This window comes from Myodes glareolus, chromosome 24 (genome assembly GCF_982192425.1).
Source record: "Myodes glareolus chromosome 24, mMyoGla1.1, whole genome shotgun sequence".
Lineage (NCBI taxonomy): Eukaryota > Metazoa > Chordata > Mammalia > Rodentia > Cricetidae > Myodes > Myodes glareolus.
This window is the reverse complement of record NC_142049.1, coordinates 969,289-994,914: the sequence shown is the minus strand read 5'-3', so window position 1 is coordinate 994,914 and position 25,626 is coordinate 969,289. Positions and strand designations below refer to the sequence as shown.

Genomic DNA, 25,626 nt, shown 5'->3' with positions numbered 1-25,626 from the left:
CACCAGGCTGACCTTGAACTTTCTGACTCCACCTCTGGGTAGCTAGGATGAGAGGCCTATACCACAGGCATTGAAAGTGTTGGCGTTTTTACTCTTGTGGCTCCTGTTTCTGACTCCATAAATGGACATCGCAGAGCTAGGACCTCAGACATAATGTTCACTCACTGAGTATTCCTGTCGATCCAGCTCTGTCCAGTCCAGGTTGGGTCCAAGGCCTCAGGGATGGATGGAATCGAGCTTCATGCCCCAATCTTCCCAACCCTCGGGTGGGTTCCTTCCCTAACATTCCAGAGCAATGGCTACAGCCTATGGGGGTGCAGCACCATTCTTATAACTCCCCCATAATTCAATCACCCACACTGATGTTAAAGCCCACTCAGTCCCTGCAGAGAGGCCTCTGCTCTTCTGCCCCCTCCACAGACCAAGCTTCTACAAACACCAGGGACCCAGGGACTATCCCTGCCACCTACTGTGAACACAGAAACAGTCCCATTTAGGGACTGTTTTAGGCAAACTGAGCACTGACTGGCTACATGGCGCCCTCTGTTAAGGTCAAATTCAGCTCACTACCTGGCACTCCCTAGACCAGTCATGGAAGAAATAACACACATACCCCCACGTTTGCTCCCTAGCCAGTGGCACCCAGAAAATCATTTGCTTTGTGAGGAGCCAGTGGAGTAGTATACAGCACACTGGAGTTCACCAGTATGGAGTAAAGAAGACAGAGAAAGACCCAGGCAAGTGATAGAGGAGAGAGCCTTAATATTAGGAAGATCGGTGTTCTGACCTCTGCTCTGCTGGTTAGCTGCTGGGTGATCTTGAGACAGTCACTTGCCCTCTCTGAGTGTCTGTTTCCTCATCCATTAAAACAGAAGGGAGATTTCATTGGGGTCTCGCACCGTCCATGGACAGAGCTGGATTTGAACATGAGGCTCATGGTTCTTTCCCTCAACTCCCATATCTGCCCTGGGAAGACCTCATTTGCACACGGAGGGCCAGAGAGAGCAAGCAACAGCTGCCACACACGCCTAGAGCGAGGAAAGATGAACTGGGCTGTGTGTGTGTGTGTGTGTGTGTGTGTCCGTTGTTCAGCGGGGCTAACAGAGGCTTCCTCTAGCTTGGAGGGAGGACCCCAGGTACGCTTCATTTGGAGGGGTAGGGAGTGTCAAATTTCCCAGGGAAATGCTGTGTGTGGGTAGGGACTCTCTGAGCCAGAGAGTGGCTTCCTTGGATCTCACCATGGAAACAGTGTGGGGATATTAGTTTCCTCGCCACACAGACAGGAGAACTCTGCCTGCTGCCTAAGGGTACATGTAAGTTGGCGGGTTATCTCTGTGGGAGATACATATGTCTACCTCCCTTCATCCCTCTACCCGCTCTATGAAGCCTGGCCTCAGCCCAGATGGCCCCTGAGGAAGCACAGTTGGAGATGACTTCTGTTGACTCAGTGGGAGGACGTGGGGCAAGTTCCTGTTCTTTATGGGTCAGGGATCAGTTCGAGGACCCACAGCCTAGCCTTTATGGGGAGGAGAGGCAGGTGTAGAATTGAGAGTGCTAGTTTTTTCTCATGCTACAGGCCTCCAATCCCCCCCCCCATTCATACTGAGAATGGGAATGGGTTTTTTTTTTTGTCAATGGCCCATAAACTCATTGAAACCATCCCACTATGTCAGGTTCGGTGGTACCCACCCGTGATCCTTGCACACTTCAGGCAGAGGCCAGAGGATGACATGTTGGAGGTGAGCCTGAGCTACAACCAAAATCCTGTGTCACCAAAACCACAACTAGCCCCACCTCCTCAAACCTGACCTCATCCTCCTCTCTCCCACGAGGCCTCCTGGGAGGAAGCATCCATCCCCACCCTTCCTGGTGTGCTGGGGTCCCCAAGCTGCATTGGTCACACTGCAGAGTCTGTTTGGCCTGAAGCCTTGGTTGTGGCCGCCTGGGAGCAAGCCTGGCCTTGCCTGAATGGGTGTGAGTTCGACAGTGCTGCAGACAGGCAGCAGCAGGGAGCCCAAAGGGTTATTGCGGGGCATCCAGCCCAGCCACCTTGTCACAGGTGGTCTGTCTCTCTGCCCTGGCTGCTTGGTGCTTTCCTTACGCCATTCCAAGCCTGGTTTGTGGAAGATTCCGGATGTTTGCTCCAGCCTCCTCTTAGCCCACTGCCATCTACCCACAGGTGAGTGTACGTAGACCTCTCTCTGAGTGTCCTGTACTCTGTACGGCTCCTGTGGATTATGGCTAAAGTCCGTCAGTCGCCTGGGTCATCTGTCCCTGTGGACGGATGGCTTTCTGCTCTTCTGGCTCACACTCACAGTCTCCTTTTCTGTCCCTCGGGGTCTCCACGGTCACCTTCCTTTAGGGCCAACCTCTCAGCCAATGCCTGAGTTCTGCTGACACCTGTTGGTCATATGCTCTCTCCCCACGGCCTCTCTCTGCTCTGTCTTGGTGGTTCCCTACCTTGTCCATTCATGTCTACATCGCCTCTGTCTTTCTGGGGGATCAGATGTTGGTGGCTGGGCAGGACTCAGGTCTTGAGCTCACCAAGGTGGTTTGGATGGGCTCCCTGCCTCCAGCTGGCTTCTCTTCCTGCCCCTCTAGTTCACTCATAGATCCACCCTGAGTTCCACAGGCTCTGTGCAGAACTGAGCCTGTCTTCCCAGTACAGCACTGAGGTGCTGTATCTCACCCAAAGGCTGATGAAGCTCCCAGGCTCCTTCCCAATTCCCTCCCTCCCTTCACCTGCACTTACCTATTCTGGGCCCCATGGCTGGGGGAATGCAGAGAGCTGTGGCCTCTCCTTCAACCTGGAGCTCAGTATAGAGGAAATGAGCCTGTTCGGGGTCCCCTGGAGACAGCTTCTGAGAGCATCAACATAGGACTGTCTCTCACTAGGCTATTTTTTTGCCCTCACTGGACAGCCACTGCCCTCAAGGCAGAGGTGGTAGGGACCCTGCTCAATGGGAGCCCTTCTTGAGGACTCCAGGCACTTGCTCCTTTGTCTGATTCCTAGCCCCGACCCTTGTAGTGTCTTCTGCAGCTCCATGAATTCGTCTGATCTCCAGCCGGGACAGCCCAGGGCCAGAGTTGTAAGAAGGCGGGTTTGTTTAGGTCCAGCCCCCTTGCTGGCGGGAAGCTGCCTCCACCCCTAGGCTTTTCTGGGTTACTTCCTAGCTCTCGCTCTTAGGATAGTTTCCTTGGTTAACAGCAGAACAGAGTGAGAAGCCTTAGATGGTTCTTCTTAAGTTCAGGGCCATTCAGGAGACAAATGTTTCTAGAACATTCAGTCTCTTTGCTGCAGCCTGTGGGGCTGCTGTCTCCCCGGCCCTCTGTGAGCTCTGAAGGAAGCCCTTGTTTTCCCTCTGAGCCTTGCTCCTTCTTTACTACATTCCTGTCCCCTGTCCCCCGACTCATCCCTCACTAACAGCTGCCCCTTCCCATCTGTCCCAAGGATTCAGATTAACAAACAGCTTCTCCCCCAAAACATCATGGGCCCCCAAAACTCCATCAAGCAGTGATCTAATGGCAGGAGGAAGGAAGCGAGGGAAAAAGGAAGCAAGACAAAAGGGTAAATATGAAATTCTTAGAAATGTCTGGACAGAGGCCTTGCAGATAGCTGGAGGAATGGTTCCATCCCAGTGCTGGCCCCAGCCAAGGGATGAGGAGTCACGGGCAAGTCCCTGTACCTCTCTGAGTGCCAGTAACCTTATCGTCAGAGACAGAAACTCTCCATCGCAGTGCTGACGTGAATTGTGAAGCAATAAATGCACAAAGAAGCCAACCTCGAGGGCCAGGGGCCAAGCTGGAGGGAGTGGCAGGAGGTAGGACTTTCACCAGGCTGGGGAGAAATTAGTTGGTTTGCATAGCAGAGCCTGCACGTGAGGCTCCCTAGGGTCCCTTTCATCCAGCAGGCTGGAGGTCCCCCATTTCACAGATGAATCAGAGTCTCAGTCACTTGCCACAGAGCACCCCATGAGTTGGGGGCAGCATGTCCCCCCCCCCGCCCCATCATCCCAGGATGTCTTCTCAGGGGAAGAATCTGCCCAGATTCAAGATACAGAACAGAGCCCAAGGCCATCTCCAGAAGAGGACCTTTGCAGACAGTGGGATGTGGGTTAAAGTCTAGCTTCCTCTGGGATGATAGAGGAACTTCCTTTAGCCTACTTGGCCACAGAGAACAGGGACACGTGAAATACAGATCTGCCTGGCACTTAGTAGGCACTCAGCCAGATGCCTAACACCTTTTGAATGTGAAGGTGTCGTTGAAGAACAAACCGTGTGAGCGCGTGACAGTGGAGGAAGGCCAGCAGTTGTCTTGGACTGTTAGAAAGAACGGACACCAGTCCTGCTTGGGAAGCCACATTAGATCTGGGCTCTCAGTCTTTCAGTCCATAGTCAGCACTGAGTCTTCCTAGAGACAGGCAAAGGGGAATCCACCCCCCCAGATTTCAAGTCATAGGTACATAGTTTCAAGAAGGAAGGTCCCTTTAGACTTCTAAAAGCTCTATTATCATCAGCTTAGCCTCAGAGGCTTTTTTTATATGGAACCAGAATATTCCTGAATTCAGGTGTGTTTAGCTGGACCAAAGGTCAGGGACCTACCCGAGCTTACGAAACTTGAGATAACAGGCCTTCAAACCAGTTCCTGAACTAGCAGTTCAGTTGGGTCTATCTACAGGAGTTCTAAGCTTCGTGATACTGCCCTGCTCCCTAGCTTAGTGTACTTGGGAGCGCTGGTGTTTGCTGCAACCTGTGCTTTTTGCACAGCCCCACTGGGTGTGCGGATCCCAACACCATCTGCAGAATCCCATTGTTTGCAAAAGTTGATGCCGTTTTTTAGTGTCTCCTGCTGCTGGCATGGTTTGCAAAATTTTGCAGCTCCCAGGGTCCTTGATGTTCTCACAGTCCTGTGGTTCATGCCAAGCTTGATGCCGTTGTAAACCCTAAGCTGTTGGCAGAACCTGAGCCCTTCTCTCTGAGTAGCCCAAGTAGAGACGGGTCTTTCTGTAAACCTGACACAACAGGAGGCTTCATTTGTGAAGCTATCTGCTTTGGGATTCGTGAGAAGGATGCAGGGAACGAGATTACAGAGCTATGTTCTGGTCCCGGCTCTGTCACAACCCTGCTGTGGGATACTGGGCAAATTCTCTGCTCCGCAGGACCCAGTCTGGTAAGTAGTTATGGCCTCAAACCACCAACCTCCAGGAAGGTCCTGATAGCCACTGTGACTTTACTCAGAGGATCAAGAAGGCAGTGGATAGTTTAGAGGTACCTTCCCCCCAAACAGTCTAAACTGCACCCTCAGCACCTCTGCTCTCACTTCCCTCTAGACTTCCAGTCAAGGCGGATATCTATAAATGAGCTCTAGGCTAGCTGGGTGGTAAATGGGGGGTCTTCAGTGAGCCTAGCCTGGACTTTCCCAGCCTTAGATGCTACCTTGTGCTCAGATCCCTGTGATATAGATCTGCTTCACCTGTGGCTCATTAGCTCTGTCCAGGGAAGGCAATGAATGTTATGCTTGCCTCTCCTAAGAGAACAGGCATGACCTGCCGGTCAGAGAGGTGACTTTCTCAGAGCGGCGAGCAGAGGAGCGGCTGTCTACCTCCCTCTGGGTTTTACTCCCTGGCCAGGAGAAGAGAAACAGCCTCCATCCTGCTTAGAGTCAGGGCCTCCCCTTTTCTGGTCCTCTCCATCCTGATGTAGCCCATTTCCAGCACACCATGGTCTGCAGGCCAACTGGATGAAGGGGGCCCTGGGAGGGGCCATGCCATGAACTCCTGCCCTTGGCTCAACCCGGCCCCTGACACTTCCAACCTGCTCAGCCACTGGTGCTTGCTGAGGCTGCTTAACTCACCTAAACACTGCTCTCTACCTCCTAGACTATGGGAGTGTCACTCACCCTAGACTCTGTGTCTCAGCAGCCTTCCCCTGGGTCCCACTGCCTCCATGCTGGGCTAGAAATCACATCCTCCTCGAGAAGTGTCAGGCCCGTTTCCCAGAAAGCAGGAGTTTAATCACCTGATACTTTTAAGGCACTGGATGCTCCCATCTTGACCCAGCAAGAATTCTTTGAGGGCCAGTGTCCTCCTCTGCAATAAAAAAGATAAGGAACCTCCTGGCAGAACCGCACAGAGCATCGTCATTGTGCCCCATCTCCCTGGAGAGCGGGCAGCTTCACTCCAAGGAGGCAGACTTCTCCCTCCAGAGAGGCCTTCTCTGGGCGGCTCGGAGCCTGCGGCTTGCCCTCTCTGATCCTGCGTGCCCTTGTCTGTGAAATGCCTCCCGAGAGCTGTCAAGGCTAGGATGAGCTGATGGATGGATTAGTGCTGGCTAAGTTCTGAGAGTGGAGCAGACACAGGCTCATTATTAATACGGCAGCCATGACGACGGTGATGACTTGTGATTCTGGAGGCAGAGGAAGGGGAGGAAGTCAATCACAGCAGGTGCTCATCAGGTCAGCCCGACCTGACTGATGGCCCCGTGGCAACAAATCACCAGGAAGGAAGCCCCCAACTTCCCAGCTCAAGGGCAAACTGGAAATGTAGCAGACTGGCGGAGGGCCATCAGTGTTAACAGCTGGGGCTCTGTGGATGCTTTAGGGGGTCCAACTGGGTACCGGGTAGCCTGGACCCCCAGTTTTTACTCTGCCAACTCTATGCTGGCATTAATCCGTCCTGCCTCTGCCTGGTTGTCAGTCTCTTTGTTATAAAATAGGGAGATGGCTTGGAAGGGGTCCCATTCTTCTCTGACTTTGGAAGGATGACATAAATTGATGTGTTCAAAAAGAGTCAAGTATGGGGTTACAGTTACTAGTAATTTGTGTCCTTGGGAAGACGACCCTGGTGGGGACACAGGTGGGAGCAAAGGTGTGGACAGAGGGACCTAGAGTAGGCTGCGAAGAAAGAGTTCATTAGGAGGAAAAGCCTGACTCCCCCAAAGAGGTTTTGCAACATTGCCCCCTGGAGGCAGAGAGGAAGTCTGCAGCCTGACCTTTCCTCCCGGATTCCAGTAACAGAAGTGGCGTTTGGAGGGATCAGCATCAAAGATAAACAAGGAGGCTTTGCTCGTGTGCGTTCTGGCTTCTCTGTTTGTCAGCTGTTTTACTTCACTTTTATAGCGGCGAAGTAAGCACAAGATTTACCACTGCATTCTTTAAAATTTTTAATTTTCAACTCTTTGGACAGTCCCATTTTGTATCCCTGGCTGGCCTAGAACTTACGTCCAATCTCCTGTGTCCACCTCCGGAGGGATGGGAGTACAGGTGTGAACTACCACACCCAGCTTGCCCTGCTTCCTCCTCTCCACCTTTTTGTTGTCGTTATTGTTTATTTGAATCGGGGTCTCCTGTAGCCCAGGCTGGCCTTGGGCTCACTATGTAGCTAAGAACAAACTCCTGATTCTGTCCCTCAGCTGCTGGAATGACAGGTACATGCCACCGTGGTCTTATCTTGCCCATTTTTGTAGGTGGACAGCGTGGTGGTACTGAGTATGTGGGCTGTGTGTGGAACTAGCAGGAGGTCATCCGATGCTACAATCGCTTTCCTCTGTAAAAGCAAGCAGTGATGTCCAGAGACCCGCGGCCAGGGTGCTCCGGCATTCCTTACTGAGGTTATGACAGCTGCTGGGAAGTAAACCAGCTGCATCCAGGAAGATGATTCACTTCCTCCCTGGTGGCCTGTGAGCCTGCGAGGCTCAGGCTGGAAAGCGAGAATGCTAGCGATCCCACAGCTGCAGTGACTTCTGGGTTGCTCACTCAGAGGGCTTGGGTCACATAGCAATTCCGGAAGGGCTGGCCTGGCATGGGGGCCAAGGCTGGGCTGGGCAGGGTACCTGTTTGCTGCTACCAACGTTACAGGGTGAGGGAGGACAGTACCCGGGTCACTGTCCTTGTCTTCGTCACGGCTGTTCATGCAGAGTTTTGTCAGCTTGCCACTGGAGATTGCCTTATTCCTATTACCCCGGCACATGTCCTCCATTCAGGTCACACAAGGTCGCTTTAGGTTCTAGAACACACGTCTAAAGTGTTCCAGGTAAGGCTGGCCTTATGGAAACGCTGTTCTCACTTCACTACTTAGGGGGAGCAGACCCTGACATGGGAAAAAAATCAGGTCTCAGGTCTTTCAGTGGCCTCCCCAAGGCAAGGGCAGGGGATTCCCCCAGAAAGCAGGATTTATGGGAGTTTTTGGAATGAGAGCTGGGCCCAGAACTACTGGGGAGTAGTGGGCCTCAGAATCCTGTCTTTGGATAGGGGATTCCTCTCTCTCTCTCTCTCTCTCTCTCTCTCTCTCTCTCTCTTTCTCTCTCTCTCTCGCCCTCTGTGTGTGTGGTGGGGGAGTGGGAGGGGCGCACAACCTGAAGTTTAGGTCTCTACCTTCTTCTGTGTTTGAGATGGTGTCTCTTGCTCACGACAGCACATGCCAGGACACCTGGGCGGAGAGCTTCCAGAAATCCCCTGTCTCTGCCTCCCCTGTCACCCAGGAGTGCTGGGATGGCAGGTGTGCCCTATTGTGCCAAGCTTTACACGGGCTCTGGAGATCCAAATCCAGTTCCTTGTGCTTGCCTCAAGAGTATCTTACCCACTGAACTATCGCCCTAGCCACCCCCCCCCAAGCTCTTGGGTTAAAAATGTAAAACTACCATTTAGACCTGGGCAGCAAGGGGAGGCATAACCCTTGTTCACATAAACATCCAGTCTAGTCCTTGGAACGAGTCAGGCCTGAGCTCAGCCAATTACTAGCTGCACGGTACTGGGCAGTTATTTAATTTTTCTAAACGTCTGTGTCCTGGACTATAAATCAATGTGTTACAAGGCATTGTCCTGTACACCTGAAATCCCAGCACTTGGAACACTGAGGCAGGAGGCTCACTCTAAGTATGAAGCCAGTCTGGGCTGCATAGAAAGTTTGAGGCAAGCTTGGGCTTACGTAGTGAGATCCTGCTTCAAAAATCACCAAACTAAGCAAAATCATAAAAATGGGTCCATGGACCTAGGGAGCTATCTCTGTCTCCATCCATCGCCAGATGAAGGTTCTATGGTAATACGCAAAATATTCATCAGTATGGCTATGGGACAAGGCCAGTTCAGGCACCCTCTCCTCTGCTGCCGAGGGAACAAGCTGGGGACCTCTTCTTGGACCTGGGAACCCCTCTAGAATCAAGTATCTCCCTAGGTCCAAATGAGGAGCAGAAGGAGGGAGAACATGAGCAAGGAAGTCAGGATCACGAGGGGTGCGTCCACCCACTGAGACGGTGGGACTGATCTAATGGGAGCTCACCAAGGCCAGCTGGACTGGGACTGAACGAGCATTTGATCAAACTGGACACTCTGAACGTGGCTGGCAATGAAGGCCGACAGAGAAGCCAAGGACAATGGCACTGGGTTTTGATTCTACTGCATGGACTGACTTTGTGGGAGCCTGGTTTGTTTGGATGCTCACCTTTATAGACCTGTATGGAGTGGGGAGGACCTTGGACTTCCCACGGGGCAGGGAACCCTGACTGCTCTTAAGACTAGAGAGGGAGGGGGAGGGGAGGAGGGAGGCGGGGAAGAGGTGGAAATTTTTAATAAATAAATAAATAATAAAAAAATGGGTCCTTGGATGATGGCTGACACCATATGTCAGGCACTGTTCTCTGTACATGTGTTGGCTCGGGTAATGCTGCCAACAACCTACTAGAATCTCCAACTTATAGATGAGGAAAGCCGAGGCACAGAGAGGCTAAAACGTTTGCTCAAGGTCACACAGCTGGTAATGGACAGGGCGGGGTCAGAACTTAGGCAGTTTGGCCAAACCCATAGTCAGAGCACTAACTACGTCAGAGGCCAGTCGTGAACTCGGTTGTCAGCCACTAGTCCTCATGCCTTGGGTTGGGAGCTGAGCCGAGCACTGAGTTAACACTATTGGCAGAGATCCAGGCTTGATCCACTGGCAACTGTCGGGGTGATCTAGGCCTGTCTGTCACTTGCCTTGTCAGATCCCAGGTTTCCACATATAACAGGTAGCATGTGAACCCCAGCTAGTAACTCCAAGGACCCTGCTCCAGCTCAGACCCTTCTTAAACTGTGTGTCTCCTCACTCTGCTGACCTCAGGTACACAGACAGGGCTCACCTGGAAAGCAGTCTTTCAGAATTGAAGCCCAAGACTATTCCGAACCAGGCCTATCCCCCACCATTGTCTATCGCTTCAACCTTTGTGGCAATGTCCTTCAATTTCCTATCTGCTCCTGTCCCACCTCGTACCCAGAGCCCACTTCACCTTCTTCCTGGACCCTTGGCCAGCCATCTCGCTTTTCTGTAATTCCAATGTCCCTGATGCCAGGGCAAATCCTCCACACCTTCCCAAGGATTCCCCAAGACCCCAACTTCCTGTGCCCAGCTTTCTCCATGGAGCAAAGCTTGTTCTTTAACACAACACCCAGTGCTTATCCTCCAAGGCATAAGCTCCTTCCTAGCCTCATTGATGCTCCGTGCACCCTCTGTCTTCTTCCAGCTTCTCTGATGCTCCGTGTACCCCCCGTCTTCTTCCAACTTCACTGATGCTCCACGCACCCCATCTTCTTCCAGTTTCACTGATGCTCAGTGCACCCCGTCTTCTTCCAGCTTCACTGATGCTCCACGCACCCCATCTTCTTCCAGCTTCACTGATGCTCCATGCACCCCGTCTCCATGCTTGAGCGGCCCCATGTACCCTGTCTTTACACCTGAGCTGTTCGGTGCACCCCCAGTCTCCATGCCTTAGCCTGAGCAGCTCCTCTGATCAAACGCCCTTCCCAAATCCTTCCTGGGGCACCCACGCTCCCAGATGACTAATGTTTCTTGAGCTTCTAGAAGAATATGGGTGTGGTCAGGCTCACCCACTCTTGGTCCTTGGCTAAGGAGCACCCAGTAGGCTGGCGCCATCATAACGCCTCCTCTTCCCCATCTAAGACCTTAGCCTAAGGATGGAGGTGCCCTGGGGTCACTTATCACAGGGCTGCACAACCCTAAAGAAAAGCAGGTAGGGCATCTCAGCTTTTTCAGCACAAAGCCCGAGGGGGAGGAGCGTACGTGTGTGGGGTAGTTTGCATGTATGTGCATGTGTGTTTTCTCCCTGTGGCAGTCGTGTGAGGGCTGCACAGATGACTGTTCAGTTCTCTCCTTTGCAAAGTATTTATTCACACAAAGTATCCTCACTAAATTTTCACTTATGACAGCATGGATTGTCTGATCACCCTCATTTACAAAAAGGTAAACAAAGGCAGAGAGGAGCGTAGCCGTTTGCTCAGGATGCACGGCTGTTTGGTGGTGTTCAGATTCCACCCCAGGTGCATTTAATTTGGGAGACAAATGAACTTCTGCTGTGGTCACACTGCCTCTTGGGGGAAATGAGGATGACAAGGTGCTGAGTTTGGTCTGCTCCATAGAACGCTGTGGACCTCCTGCCCATGGCTGGAAAGGAACCCAGGCTCTCCCGAGATGTATTTTTAACTCCCCTTCTTCACTGTCACCTTCTTTTTCCAGCCTGTCATGTCTGTCAGAACCTCATGCCTCTAACGGGGTGGAGGTGACGAGGAGGAGCAGCAACAGCGAGAAAGAGAGAGACAGCGCAGCCTGTCACCATTCTCAAGGTTTTCCTGCACAGAGTGGTGTCCAGTCAGGGCACAGGGAGCTGGCCTGCTGGTCTCTGTTTGGGACGCTCTCTCTCTCTCTCTCCTCTCCCTCTCTCTTTCCCTTTCTTCCTTCCCTTCTTCGTGTGTGTGTGTGTGTGTGTGTGTGTGTGTGTGTGTGTGTGTGTGCATATACACAAATATGGAAGAAAAACTCATGGGATTTGGTTCTTTTCCTTCACCACATAGGTTCCAGGGATTGAACTCAGATCGCAGGCTCAGCAGCAGGTGCCTTTACACTCTGAGTCCTGTCTCTGGTCCCCAGGGTGTTTTCTGATTTGAGTGTGCACACGGTCCTGTTGTGTGACTCTTTCACAGGTAGGGAGAGAAGGGACAGTGAGCATGTGGACCTCCTATGGTCCTGGAGGAGAGGGACGGGGATTGCGCAACACGGGTGTGTTTGTGGTGTCTGCTTGCGCCTTTCACGTCTTTTTAGCATGCACTATATCAGCACAGAGTTAACACTTCGGAAACCCTCACTCGTTGGACAGTTCTTTGTTGCATAGTGAAGGAAATAGATGATCAAATGAACAAGGCTTGGGTCTCAGTCACCCCAGCACTGACTGAGATCTGAGCCTGGTTCCCCCTGTTGAACCTAGGCCCACCGAGTAGTGATCAAATGTGCCTTACAGCCACTGATTTCACTCAGGTTTTGAAGTCACTAACCCTCACCCCAGCTCGCAAGGTACCCTTTAGTTCTCTCTCTGCTTTTGCCTGCCCTTCCCCACCTTGTCTGGAGCCCAGAGCCTAGGTTCAGAGCTCTTAGGCTCTGCCCACCATCCCTTCTTCTCAGCAATGTCTAATACTGTTGACTTGATAGATTCTGTTAACAAGTCACTCAGGAGACTAGGCTCTGTCACGAGGGAATGTCTAGACTGAGTTAATTCACCTGGGAAGACCTACCTACCCCAAATGTGGACAATATCATTTCCTGGGTCTCAGATTGCTTAAACTAGAGAAAGTCAACTGAGTCTCAGCATCCATTGCTCTCTGCTTCCTGATAGTAGGTGCAGAGGAACCAGCTGCCTCATGCTCCTGTGCCATGCCTTCTCCGCCATGAAGGACTGTACCCACAAGCTGAGAGCCCAGGTTCATCCTTCCTTCCTTCCTTCCTTCCTTCCTTCCTTCCTTCCTTCCTTCCTTCCTTCCTTCCTATTAAAGTACTTGCCACTGCAACAAGGAAAGAAACTGACAACCCCGCCCCACCCCGCTTCACCTTCTACTCATGGTTCCCCACCAACAAATACCAGAAAGGGGGTTTATTAGAATGGCTTACAGGCTGTGATCCAGCAAGTCTGACAATGCTGAATAACAACAGAAGGTCCAAGAATCCAGTAGTCATTCAGCCCATGAGGCTGGATGTCTCAGCTGGTCTTCAGTGCACAGCAGAATCCTGAAGAAATGGGTTCTAATGCCAGTGAAGGAATGGACTTGTGAGCCAGGGCAAGAGCAAGCGGGCAAAGAGAGCAAGCCTCCTCCTTCCCTGTCCTTTATATATATGCTACCAGCAGAAGATGTGGCCCAGATTAAAGGTAGGTCTTCCCACCACAAAAGTCTGGATTAAAGGTGCATCTTCCCATCTCAGAGATCCGAATTAGAAGTGGGTCTTCCCACTTCAAAGGATTTAATTAAGAAGAAAAAAAATCTCTCACAGGTGGATCTATTCATCTGGGTTCTGGTTAATTCCAGATGCAGACAAGCTGCCAACCAAGCATAACCATCGCACCAACCTTCAGCCCCAAAGTATTCCCCACAAGGTCAGACACAGAACCCGAGTCTCCAGTGTGTCAGTGGGAAGAGCAATTAGGTCCTAAGAGCAGAACCCTCACAGGTAGAACAGTGCCTTATAAAAGTGCCAGGAGGAGATTGTCTGGCCTCCACCTTGCAAAGACCCAGCTCGGAGAGGACATTTATGAAGCAGAAATGGAGGAATCTGCTGATCCTTAACCTTGAGCTTCTATCAATCACCCAGGTTGAAGTTTTTTGATATAGCAACAAGGGTGTCCCTATATTTCTGATACTTCTGATCCCTGCACAACTTCTTCACTACTGAACCTCACGCTGAGGTCACCAGTGGTCTCTTTGCTGAATCTCACAGGCTCATTCAGATCCCATCCTTCTGCGCCCCCTCCCCAGTAGTGTTTTGTTTACTGGTTGGTTGATGGTTAAGGGCCTTGATTGAAGCTCAAGCTGGCCTTGAACTTGTTATGTAGCCAGGCTGATTTTGAACTCTAAATCCTCTTGAGTCAGCCTGCTGGGTGCTGGGATTACAAATGTGTGCCCCCGTGGTTGGCTCTATCAGGACTGTGCAATGTTCATTGACACTCAACTTGGCTGGCACTTCTCCACTTACGGCACCCTCCCCTCTGTCTGCAAGTGTTTCTCATTGTTGTTTATAGATGTTTCTTGCCCGTCTCAGCCTCAGGATTATGACCTGCATCTCAGTGCTCTCTCCCGAGCCATGGCTATCCCCCAGTCTCCCCAAATGCAGTTATCCCAAGCTTAAACACTCCATTCCATTTTCGCTGCCTGCTACCCACTACCATGTCCTCCGTCTTACTCAGTATCGACACTGTCTTTCCATCCAAGCCCAAACACATCATATTAAAGTCTTCCACAATCAGCTCCCCGTTTTTTCACGCTGTCTCCAATCCTTGATGGTTAAAGGGCACAGATATTCTCAATGGATTAAACTCTAAGAACAACACACTATGGGCCCATCAGAAGGACCCTGGCAGGTTTGGCTACTTCGCCTCTCTGACCTTCCTTACCTGTGAAACAAGGTGCCTTAATCAGCTTTCCATTGCTGTAACTTAAGTTCCAAGAACTTAAGAAGGGAAAATTTATTTCGGCTCATGGCTTCAGTGACTTTGGTGCATGGTCATCTGGCTCATCACTGTGGGCCTGTGGGAAAGCAGGGTGTCATGGGAGGAAGGATATGGCAGAACAAAGCTGCTCACTTCACCGTATCCAAGAGACGTGGGCCAGTGATCTGGGGATGAGATATCCCCATCTAAGGCATGCTAACTGCACCCAGTGACCTTCTTCCTCTGACCCGGTATCACCTCCTAAATACCTATTCAGTCACAAGAGTGCCAATGGATTAACCTGTTGATGAGGTTGGCACCCTCGTGATCCATTGAATTCTCAGACGTGCCACCAACAGAGGCACAAACCTGCCATGTGTGAGCCTTTTTGTGGAACATACCACATAACATTATCTCTGTGTCTCTCTTGCTGTGTACAAATGTGTTTAACTGGGTGTGTGCACGCGTGTATGTGAATATACACATACACATGGTGCACATATGCATGCACACGTGTGTGTGTGTGTGTGCACGCGTGCACACGCAGAGGTCAGATGTTGATGTTGGGTGTCTTCTTTGGTCACCTCTACTTTATTATCATTAGTTTTTCTTTTCTTTTTTAATATATATATATATACACACATATATATGTGTATATATATATATATTTTTTTCTTTGCTCCCCTCCCTAGTTGGTTTTTTGTTTGTTTGTTTGTTTTTTCAGATGAGGCCTTTCACTGAGCCTGGAGTACTGAATTTGGCCAATGAACTGCAAGAATCCACCCGTGTCTGTGCTCTCCCTCTTGTCAATGCTGGGGTTACAGACATACTCTTCTGTGCTCAGCTCTTGCATGGGTGCTAGGGACCCAAACTCAGACTCTCATGTTTGCACGGTAATTACTTTACCAACGAAGCTATCTTCCTAGTCCCAGAAATCATATTATACAGCAAAATTAATTCTGCGCATATTAAATTAAGTATGTGATACTAGGGAGCAGTTGCTGACTCTGCAAGCACTGCCTGAGACCAGCTGTGTGCCTGTCCCACTGTTCACCGCCATGCATCCTGCCAGTCTTCCTGCTTGCAGCCTCTCCTGCTCTCACCCACTCTTCTTACTACAAAAGCCACGAGCCTTGGTACCTGTAGCTGGCAGGGTTAGTGTTGCTAAGGATGGGACTGGCTTCATCTTAGTTAGGGTTTCTATTGCTGAGACGAAACACCATGACCTAAAAGCAAGTTGGAGAGGGAAGGGTTTATTTGTCTTTCCCTTCCGCATTGCTGCTCATCACCAAAGGAAGTCAGGACAGGAACCCAAGCAGGGCAGGAGCCTGGAGGCAGGAACTGATGCAGAGGCCGTGGAAGGATGCTGCTTACTGGCTTGCTCCTCGTGACTTGAACCCAGGACCACCAACCCAGGGATGGCCTCATCCACAATGGGCTGGGCCCTCCCCCCATTGATCACTATTGAGAAAATGCCTTACAACTGGATATCATTGAGGCATTTCCTCAGCTGAGACTCCTTCCTCTCTGATGTCTCTAACTTGTGTCAAGTTGACACACAAAACCAGACAGTGTCGATTTCCAACATCCCCACACTGAGTTCTCCTAAGTTTGGAATTAGAGACCCTTCTTTCTGGCTTCTTGGTCACCTTTACCTCATCTTTTCAGATTCTCCCCCAGTCCTCAACGGCATCATAGCCAGTCAGGTGTGGCAGTATAGGCCTCTAACCTCAGCACTGTGGAGGGTGGCAGAAGGATCCAGAGATCAAGGCCAGCCCAGGGTACGGTAGTACTAGGCAATCCTGAGCTATATAGGGACATGGTGGGGAGAGAGAGAGAGAGAGAGAGAGAGAGAGAGAGAGAGAGAGACAGAGAGAGAGAGACAGAGAGGGACAGAGAGACAGATACACACGGAGAGAGGGACAGAGAGAGAGACACACACACACAGAGACAGAGAGAGGGAGAGAGAAAGGGCAGAAGAAAAGGAGGGAGGGAGGGAATAAGGAAACACACATCTGTCCCATCACTTGGGAGGCAGAGGTAGAAAGATCAGGTGTTCAAGGTCATCTTCAACTGCATAGTCAGTTTTGGGCCAGTCTGGACTACATGAGGTCTTGTGTAGTAACAGAAGACACACACATTGTATTCCAAACAAACGTCTACCTATCTGTCTAGCACTCCTCCCAAGCTCCCCACCCTCTTGGCTGATCTTGTGGGCCTGCAAAGCTCTCAACATCTGCGTGTATTTTCTAACTTAGTAAGATGTCTTCCATGAGGCAACCTTGCTTTGTTCCCTCCTCTGAGCAGCCCAGTGCACAGATCATAATGGCCAGGATGCCAGGCCACCCCATTCACTGCCGTTCACCACAATCAAGCCAGCTTCACTCAAGACTGTGACCGATGAGCCAGAGGTCTCTATAACTTAAAACAGCTGCATTCACAGCCGGGCCTGGTTACTCCAGAGAAGAGGAAAAGAAGATGAAGTCATGAAGGACTCCCTGCTGGAGGTTGTACTCCAGCTACTCGTAAGGTAGCCGAGAAAGAGTATTAACGAATCAATCCCACACCAGTTATGTTTTAAGGGGTTATTTATTTGGCGGGGGGTAAAACTTACATACACCATAAACCGTCAGGAAGGGAGCCTAGTCGCTGGAGCAGGAGCCGGGAGCAGCAGCTGAGACCGAGCACCGGAACCAAGAGCCGGAACCAAGAGGGCCTTATCCGGAACTGCTTCTCTTTTTAAGAGAGAAATATACTACGCCCCAGTGGGCTGGTATTTCAGCAGCTATTGGCTGACGGAGCGGAAGTCGCTCCCCGCTGCACTGTGGGCTCCTGCTTCAGTGATTATTGGTTGAGGCAGCGGAAGTTACTCCCACAACACCTCCCCCTTTTGTTTAAGTAAGAGAGTTCTAAGCCTACTACGAAATTATATACAGTAAGTACAAACCTACACAATTATATACAATAAATACAAATATCCTATTCTAACTAGCTTAAGTCTTGTATAAGAAATAACTTGGCCACGTCATAAAAGGAAAGTAATTACGTTTATATAATCTTCAATCCCATCAAAGATCTGAGAAGGGAAATAATGTTACCTAAGTAATTAGGAAGTGCAATCAAACTTCCAGAACATGTAACAAATCACAGAGACAACTGGCTACCTGGGCAAACACCCAAAATCACGTTTGCAGCGTTGAAGCAACCAACTTTGGCTAAGGCCTAACGTAACTGACATACCATTTTCAAAGGCAAGGAACTTTTCAAAACTATCTTATCCTGTCTTGGCAGGATATGACAGTCCTGTTTTATCCATTTACGGATACTCTGCAACTCTGTCAGTAGTTGAGGTATGGGCATTTCTTTACCCAAAGGCCAGTTCTACCAAGAAGAAAGGCTCCAGGTGGAGTGTCTTTGGTGCTCAACATTCTCTCGGGAATAGATCAGTGTTGCCAGGAGCGATTGTGTCTCCCTAGCACAGAACTCTGAGTTAGATTAAAGGCCATTTTCTACAGCTCTTTGAAGAGGTTGAAGATTATCTATCTATACTGAATATAATGTCTATGTATCTAAAGAACCTGATTAGTCTAATTATAAATGACAAACTTAGATGACTATTGATCTATATTATTCTCAATATCTATCTAACTTAAAGACTGAAATAGTAAACAACTGTGCAATAAATGGGGACAATATAACCTCCAAGTATAAACAATGTGCAAGTATACATTGCAATATGGTAAATATATATATTAATACATAAACAATATATGAGTATCTTAATCAGAGGTAGAAGTGTACAATGCAATATGGTAAAATATACATATATCAATACAATATATATATGTCAATACATAAAAATGTTTTAAACAGAGGTAGAAGCATGTATGCATAAAATAGTCAACATAATTTAACTTTGTATCAATATATAAGAATCAATACCAATATATTTGTCAAAAACAATAACTCACAAGTACAAAGCTATTATCCCATAATCCAATTATCCCTCTTTTTTTTTTTGATTCCTGCGCTTATAAAATTCCTCCCCCAACCCTCAACCCTATACTAATTATAACCAACCCCTAAATGATGTCCCTAAACCCAAGGACAAACTTTACTGGGAGAGGGGACGTCGTTCTCTAGAATTACTTCCAGCTGTCATGGGGGCGACGTTCTTTCTGGGGGATCCTGTGAAAGTAAAATGATGGTTAAATTTCAAGATCAATGTCTTTTAAAATTGCAAATAGTCTCTGAGTATTTTGTGGAGGTCTGGCCAGAATGTTGTACAAGATGTGCATCATTTCAGCTAACCACGTTGGCATCGTCTTGTGCAGCTGGTACTCAAAACAGGTCTTGTAGTAGCGCTATCAGTATCATGATGTCATATCAACCAGGTGGAGTTGTTGTTATGGGGCCCCATCTTCTTCCTGGAAACTTCAAATGTCACTGCAGGAAAAACTTATTGTTCATTGTGGAAAAATTAAACATTAATCATATATATTAATCATATATTAATATCATATATTATATGATTATAATAATATATAATCGTATATTAATCATATAGACATATACAGACATACATATATTCAATGAAAGACATGATAGATATATTCACTGAAAGGTATGATAGATATGAAGAAAAGTAAAAATGTTTTCTAAACTCATATTTCTTTCTGTCCCATATCATGGCTCTTGACATGAGACAGAAACTCCAGAAATTCTGGGTTTTTCTTTTAACAACAGGCTTGGAATTAGAGAGGGACTGAGCCAGAGTCCAACTCTAAAACCAGCTCTATAAATTTAGAAATATGATTTAGTATATTTTACTTACAGAACCTATTCAGTTTTCTTGATAGTCCTTATTGTGCCATTATTTTCCATCTGTCAGTATTCAGATATCCAGGGTCCCTTGAACTTTTCAAAAATCAGTGTTTTCCTGTGGAGACAAGAACAGAACCCTGCCCCCATTCTATATGTTTTTCTTACCAACTGTATGAATATCATCATTGTGGATGAGCTGTCATTTCTCCTTTCCAAGAGGTTTCTCCTCTTCAAATCGAACCTTTATTAATTTTGATGGTATCCACAATTTTTCTTCTCCTGTGGAAACAAGAGCAAAACCCCTTCCCCAACGTAGCACATCTCCTGGCCTCCATTGAGAGGTCAGCACGTCTTTGAAATAAACAGGTTGGTTTAGTTCAGAAGTTTTTTCCATTATCCAATGCCTCTCTGCTGCTGTTGTTCCTTTCTCATTAGCATTAAGAAAATTCAAGGTTAATAAAGCATTATGCAATCTATTTCTGGGGGTATCTTTCGTCCCTTTCTGTTTGTTTAGCATATCCTTTATAGTACGATTTGATCTTTCTATAACGGCTTGACCTGTAGGATTGTATGGTATACCTGTAACATGCTTAATATTATAATAAGCAAAAAATCGTTTCATTTTCCTAGATACATAAGCTGGACCATTATCTGTTTTTATTTGTGCAGGTATACCCATAATGACCATAACTTCTAATAAATGTGTGATTACTGAGTCAGCTTTTTCTGAGCTTAAAGCGGTTGCCCACTGAAAGCCTGAATAAGTGTCAATGGTGTGATGTACATATTTTAACTTGCCAAATTCTGGAAAGTGAAACACATCCATCTGCCAAATTTCATTCCTTTTAATACCCTTTGGATTAGTCCCTGCAGGCAATGGTGTTTGGTTATAAAAAGAGCAAGTAGGGCATTTCTTTACAATCTCCTTAGCTTGTTGCCATGTAATAGAAAACTCTTTTTTCAAGCCTTTGCTATTGACATGATGTTTTTTATGAAATTCAGATGCCTCCAGCACACTACCAATCAATAATTGATCAATATCTGCATTACCTTGTGCTAGAGGACCTGGCAGACCTGTATGGGATCGGATATGCGTTATATACATAGGGCAGAGCCTGTTTCTGATCATGTCTTGTACCTGGATAAACAATGAGGTCAGTTCTGTATCATCAGGTATAAATTCAGCAGTTTCAATATGCAAAATAACTCTTTCTGCATATTGTGAGTCAGTAATTATATTAAGAGGTTCTTTAAAATCCCTAAGCACCATAAGGATGGCATATAATTCTGCTTTCTGGACAGAATCATAAGGACTTTGTTCCACTTTACTCAATTCTTCTGATTTGTAACCTGCTTTCCCTGATTTATTAGCATCGGTATAAAATGTATGGGCTCCGGTTATTGGAGCATCACGGACAATTCGAGGGAGGATCCAAGAAGTTCTCTTTATAAAGTTAAGTCTCTTGCTTTTTGGGTAATTGTTATTGATTTCTCCCAAAAAATTAGCACAAGCTCTTTGCCATGGTTCATTGTCTTCCCACAACTTTTTTATCTCATCAGCAGTGAAAGGCACTATAATTTCTGATGGGTCTATACCTGCTAATTGACGAAGTCTCAATTTTCCTTTTATAATCAATTCAGAGACTTTTTCCACATAAGTTTTTAATTTTTTACTTGGTTTGTGTGGTAAAAAAAATCCATTCTAAAATAGTATCTTCCCTCTGCATTAAAATTCCTGTAGGAGAAATTCTGGAAGGCAATATAACTAGAACGCAACTAAAATTTGGATCCACCCTATCTACATGTGCCTCCTGTAATTTTTCCTCAACCATCATCAGTTCCTTTTCTGCTTCAGCTGTTAACTCTCTGGGACTATTCAAATCTTTGTCACCATCTAAGGTTTTGTTTAAATGAATTATTAGATCAGGTGTTATCCCAACAGCTGGTCGTAGACTGGAAATGTCTCCTAATAATCTTTGAAAGTCGTTAAGCGTTCGTAACCGGTCTCTCCTGATTTGTGCCTTTTGAGTCTTAATTCTTTGTAAGCCTATTTTATAACCTAAATAATTAACAGAATCTCCTCTCTGAATTTTTTCAGGAGCAATTTGCAATCCCCATTTAGGTAATACTAGTTTTACTTCTTCAAACAGCCTTTCTAAGGTATCTTTGTTTTGATCAGATATCAGGATATCATCCATATAGTGGTATATTATGGACTTAGGAAATTGTTTGCGTATAATTTTCAATGGTTGGCTTACAAAATATTGGCACAGGGTGGGAGAGTTCAACATTCCCTGTGGGAGGACAGTCCACTGGTACCTCCTTGCAGGCTGAGAGTTATTATAGGTAGGCACTGTGAAGGCAAACTTTTCTCTATCTTTTTCTTGTAATGGTATAGTGAAGAAACAATCTTTCAGATCAATAACTATAAGAGGCCATCCCTTTGGTAACAGGGAGGGCAGAGGAATTCCAGATTGCAGAGGGCCCATAGGTTGAATAACCTTGTTGATAGCTCTAAGATCTGTCACCATTCTCCATTTACCAGATTTTTTCTTAACAACAAACACAGGAGAGTTCCAAGGGCTGGTAGATTCTTCTATATGTCCAGCATCTAATTGCTCTTGTACCAGCTGTTCTAAAGCCTGTAACTTTTCCTCAGCTAAAGGCCACTGTTTAGTCCATATTGGTTTCTCAGTCAACCATTGTAGAGGCATGGCTGTTGGTACCTCTGAAGAGCCATCAATTGTGTTGTGTTCTTGTATAGCTCTAATGGCTGGTTTCCGCCATCTGTAATATCTTGTAATATTGTCCTCAGAAATATGGGCTCTGGAAGCAGCAGGAATGTTAATTTGGGTATTCCATTGCTGCAATAGGTCACGGCCCCACAAATTCACTGCAATATTTGCTACATATGGCCTTAGTTTTCCTATTTGTCCGTCTGGACCTATACAATTGACCCATCTCGTGCTTTGTCTTACTTGAGATAGGGTTCCAATTCCTAAGAACTGAATATCTACCTCCTGAAGAGGCCAATGCGGATGCCAAGACTCTGGTGTAATGATACTTACATCCGCACCTGTCTCCAGTAAGCCAGTAATAAGTTTGCCATTTACACACACTCTTAGCTGTGGCCTTTGTTCATTTATAGAAGTCTGCCAGAATATTCGTTTACTTTGTCCTCTTAGATTTCTTGATTCATTCACCACATTTAACTCATCCTTCAGGCCGTTATTGCTTTTAATAGCAGGCATGGGGCATTCTAATTTCCCTGAAGAGGCATGTTCTCTGCAGTGATCGGAAATGACTGGACCACATTTGCCATGGGGGCCTTCGAGAGGCCCCCTATTGAGTTTCCCGATGGCAACGGGTTGCCCTGTTTATCTCTTGTTGACCTACACTCATTCGTCCAATGCCTGCCCTTTCCACATCTCCTACATAAACCTGAAGGCTGAGTCCTCCTATTCCTGTTATTCCTAGAAGAGGCATTATTCCTGGACTTCCATTGTCTGCAGTCCCTTTTCATGTGTCCCATTTTGTCACAATGAAAGCATTTTGTAATCTGATGTCTCCTTTTACCTTTGGAAATTGCTTCTTGTACCCATGTTTCATTGCCATAATCAAATGTATCAACATTCATTGTATGTAAAACCCATTCGTCCAAAGGCGCTGATCTGAGCTTTAAAGGCCCCAGGATCCTTTTGCATTCTACATTGGCATTCTCATAAGCCAAAGACTCAATTACTATATTTCTTGCTTCTGGATCAGGTATCCCTATTTGTACAGCCTTAGTTAGTCGTTGCAAAAAGTCACTAAAGGGTTCTCTCTGACCCTGTTTGACCCTGACATACGATTCTACTCTCTGACCTGAGTCTTGAACCCTGTCCCAGGCCCTTAGAGCTGCTGTAGCACATATGGATAAAATGTTTTCATCATAAAGAGCTTGTTCCTGAGGATCAGAGTAAGGTCCTTCCCCTAGAATTTGATCTAGAGAAACCTCAATTCCTTTCGCTGATTCTTGTTGTTGTAAAAGTCTGGCCTCTTGTTTGAATAGGCATTTGAAATGCCATAAAGGTCCGTTCTCAAGGACAGCTGATGTGAGCTGGTTCCAATCTTTAGGGGTGGCCCTGTTGCTCAGAGCCCAGGATTTTAACATCTCCCTAACAAAGGATGAATGTAGTCCATAATTCACAATTGCTTGTTTAAATTCTTTCAGATCATTCATACGTATAGGCTCCCATGTATGTTCTTTAACGACCTTAGGGTTTTTGGAGCCAGTTATCTTTTCTGATGTTATTACTGGAAAGGCAGGTATAACTCTATGTAGACTGAGAGTTTTTTGAGGTGAAGGTTGCCTTTCTACCTTTTGCTCCTGTTCATCAGAGTCTATGATTTCCTCAATCTTATTAAATCTGCTCACCATTGCCTTCTGTAAGTCCTGAATCTCCTGTCCAGTATTATGCTCCAAAGCCTTCATTAACGATTCTAAGGCATGGAGCTTGTCCGTCAGAGACACGATATCCTCCTTGGACATAATCCTCATGGCATGTACTGTGCCTTCTTGTATGGAAATCCTGTCAATTAATCTATCATACCCTTTTGATAAAGTCCGATTTTCACATTCAATGGTTATAATCCTCTCAGCTAATGTTTCAGCACTTACATTCATGGACTGGAGGTTATGCGTCATTTTGGTTGTCCCCTCCTCCAGGGCAGTGACGCTCCCTTCTAAAGAAGCAATATCAGACTGTACCTTCTTGATATTTTGGCCAGTTGACCGAGTCATATCAAACAAAGATCTATTCTCCTCCTTGAGAACTCCAAACTCTGATCTAGTCTCCTGCTTGAAAACTCCAAACTCTGATCTAGTTTCCTCCTTGAAATCTCCAAACTCTTTTTTGAGGAGGTTGGTATCAGTCTGAATTGTTCTTAAGGTTTTAATCTCTGCCCTCAGCATTGTAGATTCAGTCTGTAAGGACTGTATCTTTCTTATAAAATAGCCAAACACCAGAAAAGCAACAGATCCCAGGAATAACAAAGTAAGAGGAATATCTGAGACATCCTTCAGAATATCCTCCATAGCGCAACTGAAAAAACCATTGAACTTTTGGATAGTAATATTTTCCGACATTTTCAATCAAAGGAAATTGTACTTGTATGTATGTATGTATGTATGTATTTATTTTCAACCGAAAAGAAAAATCTTACCTGTAATGACCGTTGCCTGCCAGTAGGAGGTGGGGCGCACCTGAATCCACGTGGCAGTGGTGTTGATTGAGAAAGTAAACTCTAGAATATATACACTCAAATCCAGAGGTTAAATCCACAGATCACAAAAGGTCAGAGAGCTTCTAGTGGCCAAAAAACAAGGCAATAAACAAGGCCCTGCTGCTCTGTTCAACCGGATGCAGAGGGTCGTGACACAGCCACTGCGCTGTTGCTAAAGAGGCCTAGTGCTTTGGGCCCCGTGTCCCTGTGCCGGGATTAAGGGTCAAGCTGCTTTCAGCACTCCTAATCAGTTATGGGTTTCAAACAGCTTGCTGGAACTTCAAAGGGAGCTTGCGCTGTGAGCTCTTTGACTCACGTTGCAAGGAGAAATTTAAAAATCCGTGCCGAACAGGGCAAAGTAAGCCGGCAGAGACTGTCCGGACCTGTGTATCCTGGGAGGCCGAGCTGGGGGTGGGGGGGTGGGGCGGTTCTTAAACCAAACGCTGGGCGCCAATTATTAACGAATCAATCCCACACCAGTTATGTTTTAAGGGGTTATTTATTTGGCGGGGGGTAAAACTTACATACACCATAAACCGTCAGGAAGGGAGCCTAGTCGCTGGAGCAGGAGCCGGGAGCAGCAGCTGAGACCGAGCACCGGAACCAAGAGCCGGAACCAAGAGGGCCTTATCCGGAACTGCTTCTCTTTTTAAGAGAGAAATATACTACGCCCCAGTGGGCTGGTATTTCAGCAGCTATTGGCTGACGGAGCGGAAGTCGCTCCCCGCTGCACTGTGGGCTCCTGCTTCAGTGATTATTGGTTGAGGCAGCGGAAGTTACTCCCACAACAAAAGAGCAGGAGTGAATGAGAGAGAACAGGCAAACGAGTGAAGGAGAGTGAAGCCTGGGAACTGAATGGCTCTCCATCTGCCACACCTGTTCCTGCACTGTCCACACGAGCCAAGAGCACGGGCATTTCACACATGTAGAGTGAGTCCTCATGCCTTCTCTCATTGCATCACCATGTGGCATAGAAACTACATGGAGAATTAACATATGTGGGGCTACGGATCTACGCCATCCTTAGGTGATGATACCAGCCATTGTTCCGTGGGTGGGGGAGCCCCAGAGGACACACAAGTT

General features: G+C 47.4%; 1 protein-coding gene and 2 long non-coding RNA genes across 5 annotated transcripts in view; 1 reads left to right on the top strand and 2 right to left on the bottom strand.

The window, feature by feature from the left end:
- Slco2b1 (solute carrier organic anion transporter family member 2B1) overlaps positions 1–3,080 on the bottom strand; it is a 46,412-nt gene extending 43,332 nt beyond the window's left edge. The window contains exon 1 of one of the 3 annotated variants that reach the window (XM_048435050.3): positions 2,753–3,080. In XM_048435050.3, coding sequence (XP_048291007.3) covers positions 2,753–2,768 — 16 coding nt within the window. In that variant the 5' untranslated portion in view covers positions 2,769–3,080. The remainder of the gene's footprint in view (positions 1–2,752) is intronic. The other 2 variants (XM_087901532.1, XM_087901530.1) reach the window with 2 other exon arrangements.
- On the top strand, positions 1,479–15,448 carry LOC125400918 (uncharacterized). The gene is made up of 2 exons (XR_014999559.2): positions 1,479–2,179; positions 15,179–15,448. It is a non-coding gene; the product is annotated as an uncharacterized LOC125400918 (long non-coding RNA).
- Positions 15,449–17,024: 1,576 nt separating this feature from the next.
- LOC148117937 (uncharacterized) lies at positions 17,025–25,336 on the bottom strand. Its single transcript, XR_015736281.1, has 2 exons — positions 25,068–25,336; positions 17,025–18,888 (listed from the first exon to the last, which is right to left on the bottom strand). It is a non-coding gene; the product is annotated as an uncharacterized LOC148117937 (long non-coding RNA).
- Between the last annotated feature and the right edge of the window lie 290 nt (positions 25,337–25,626).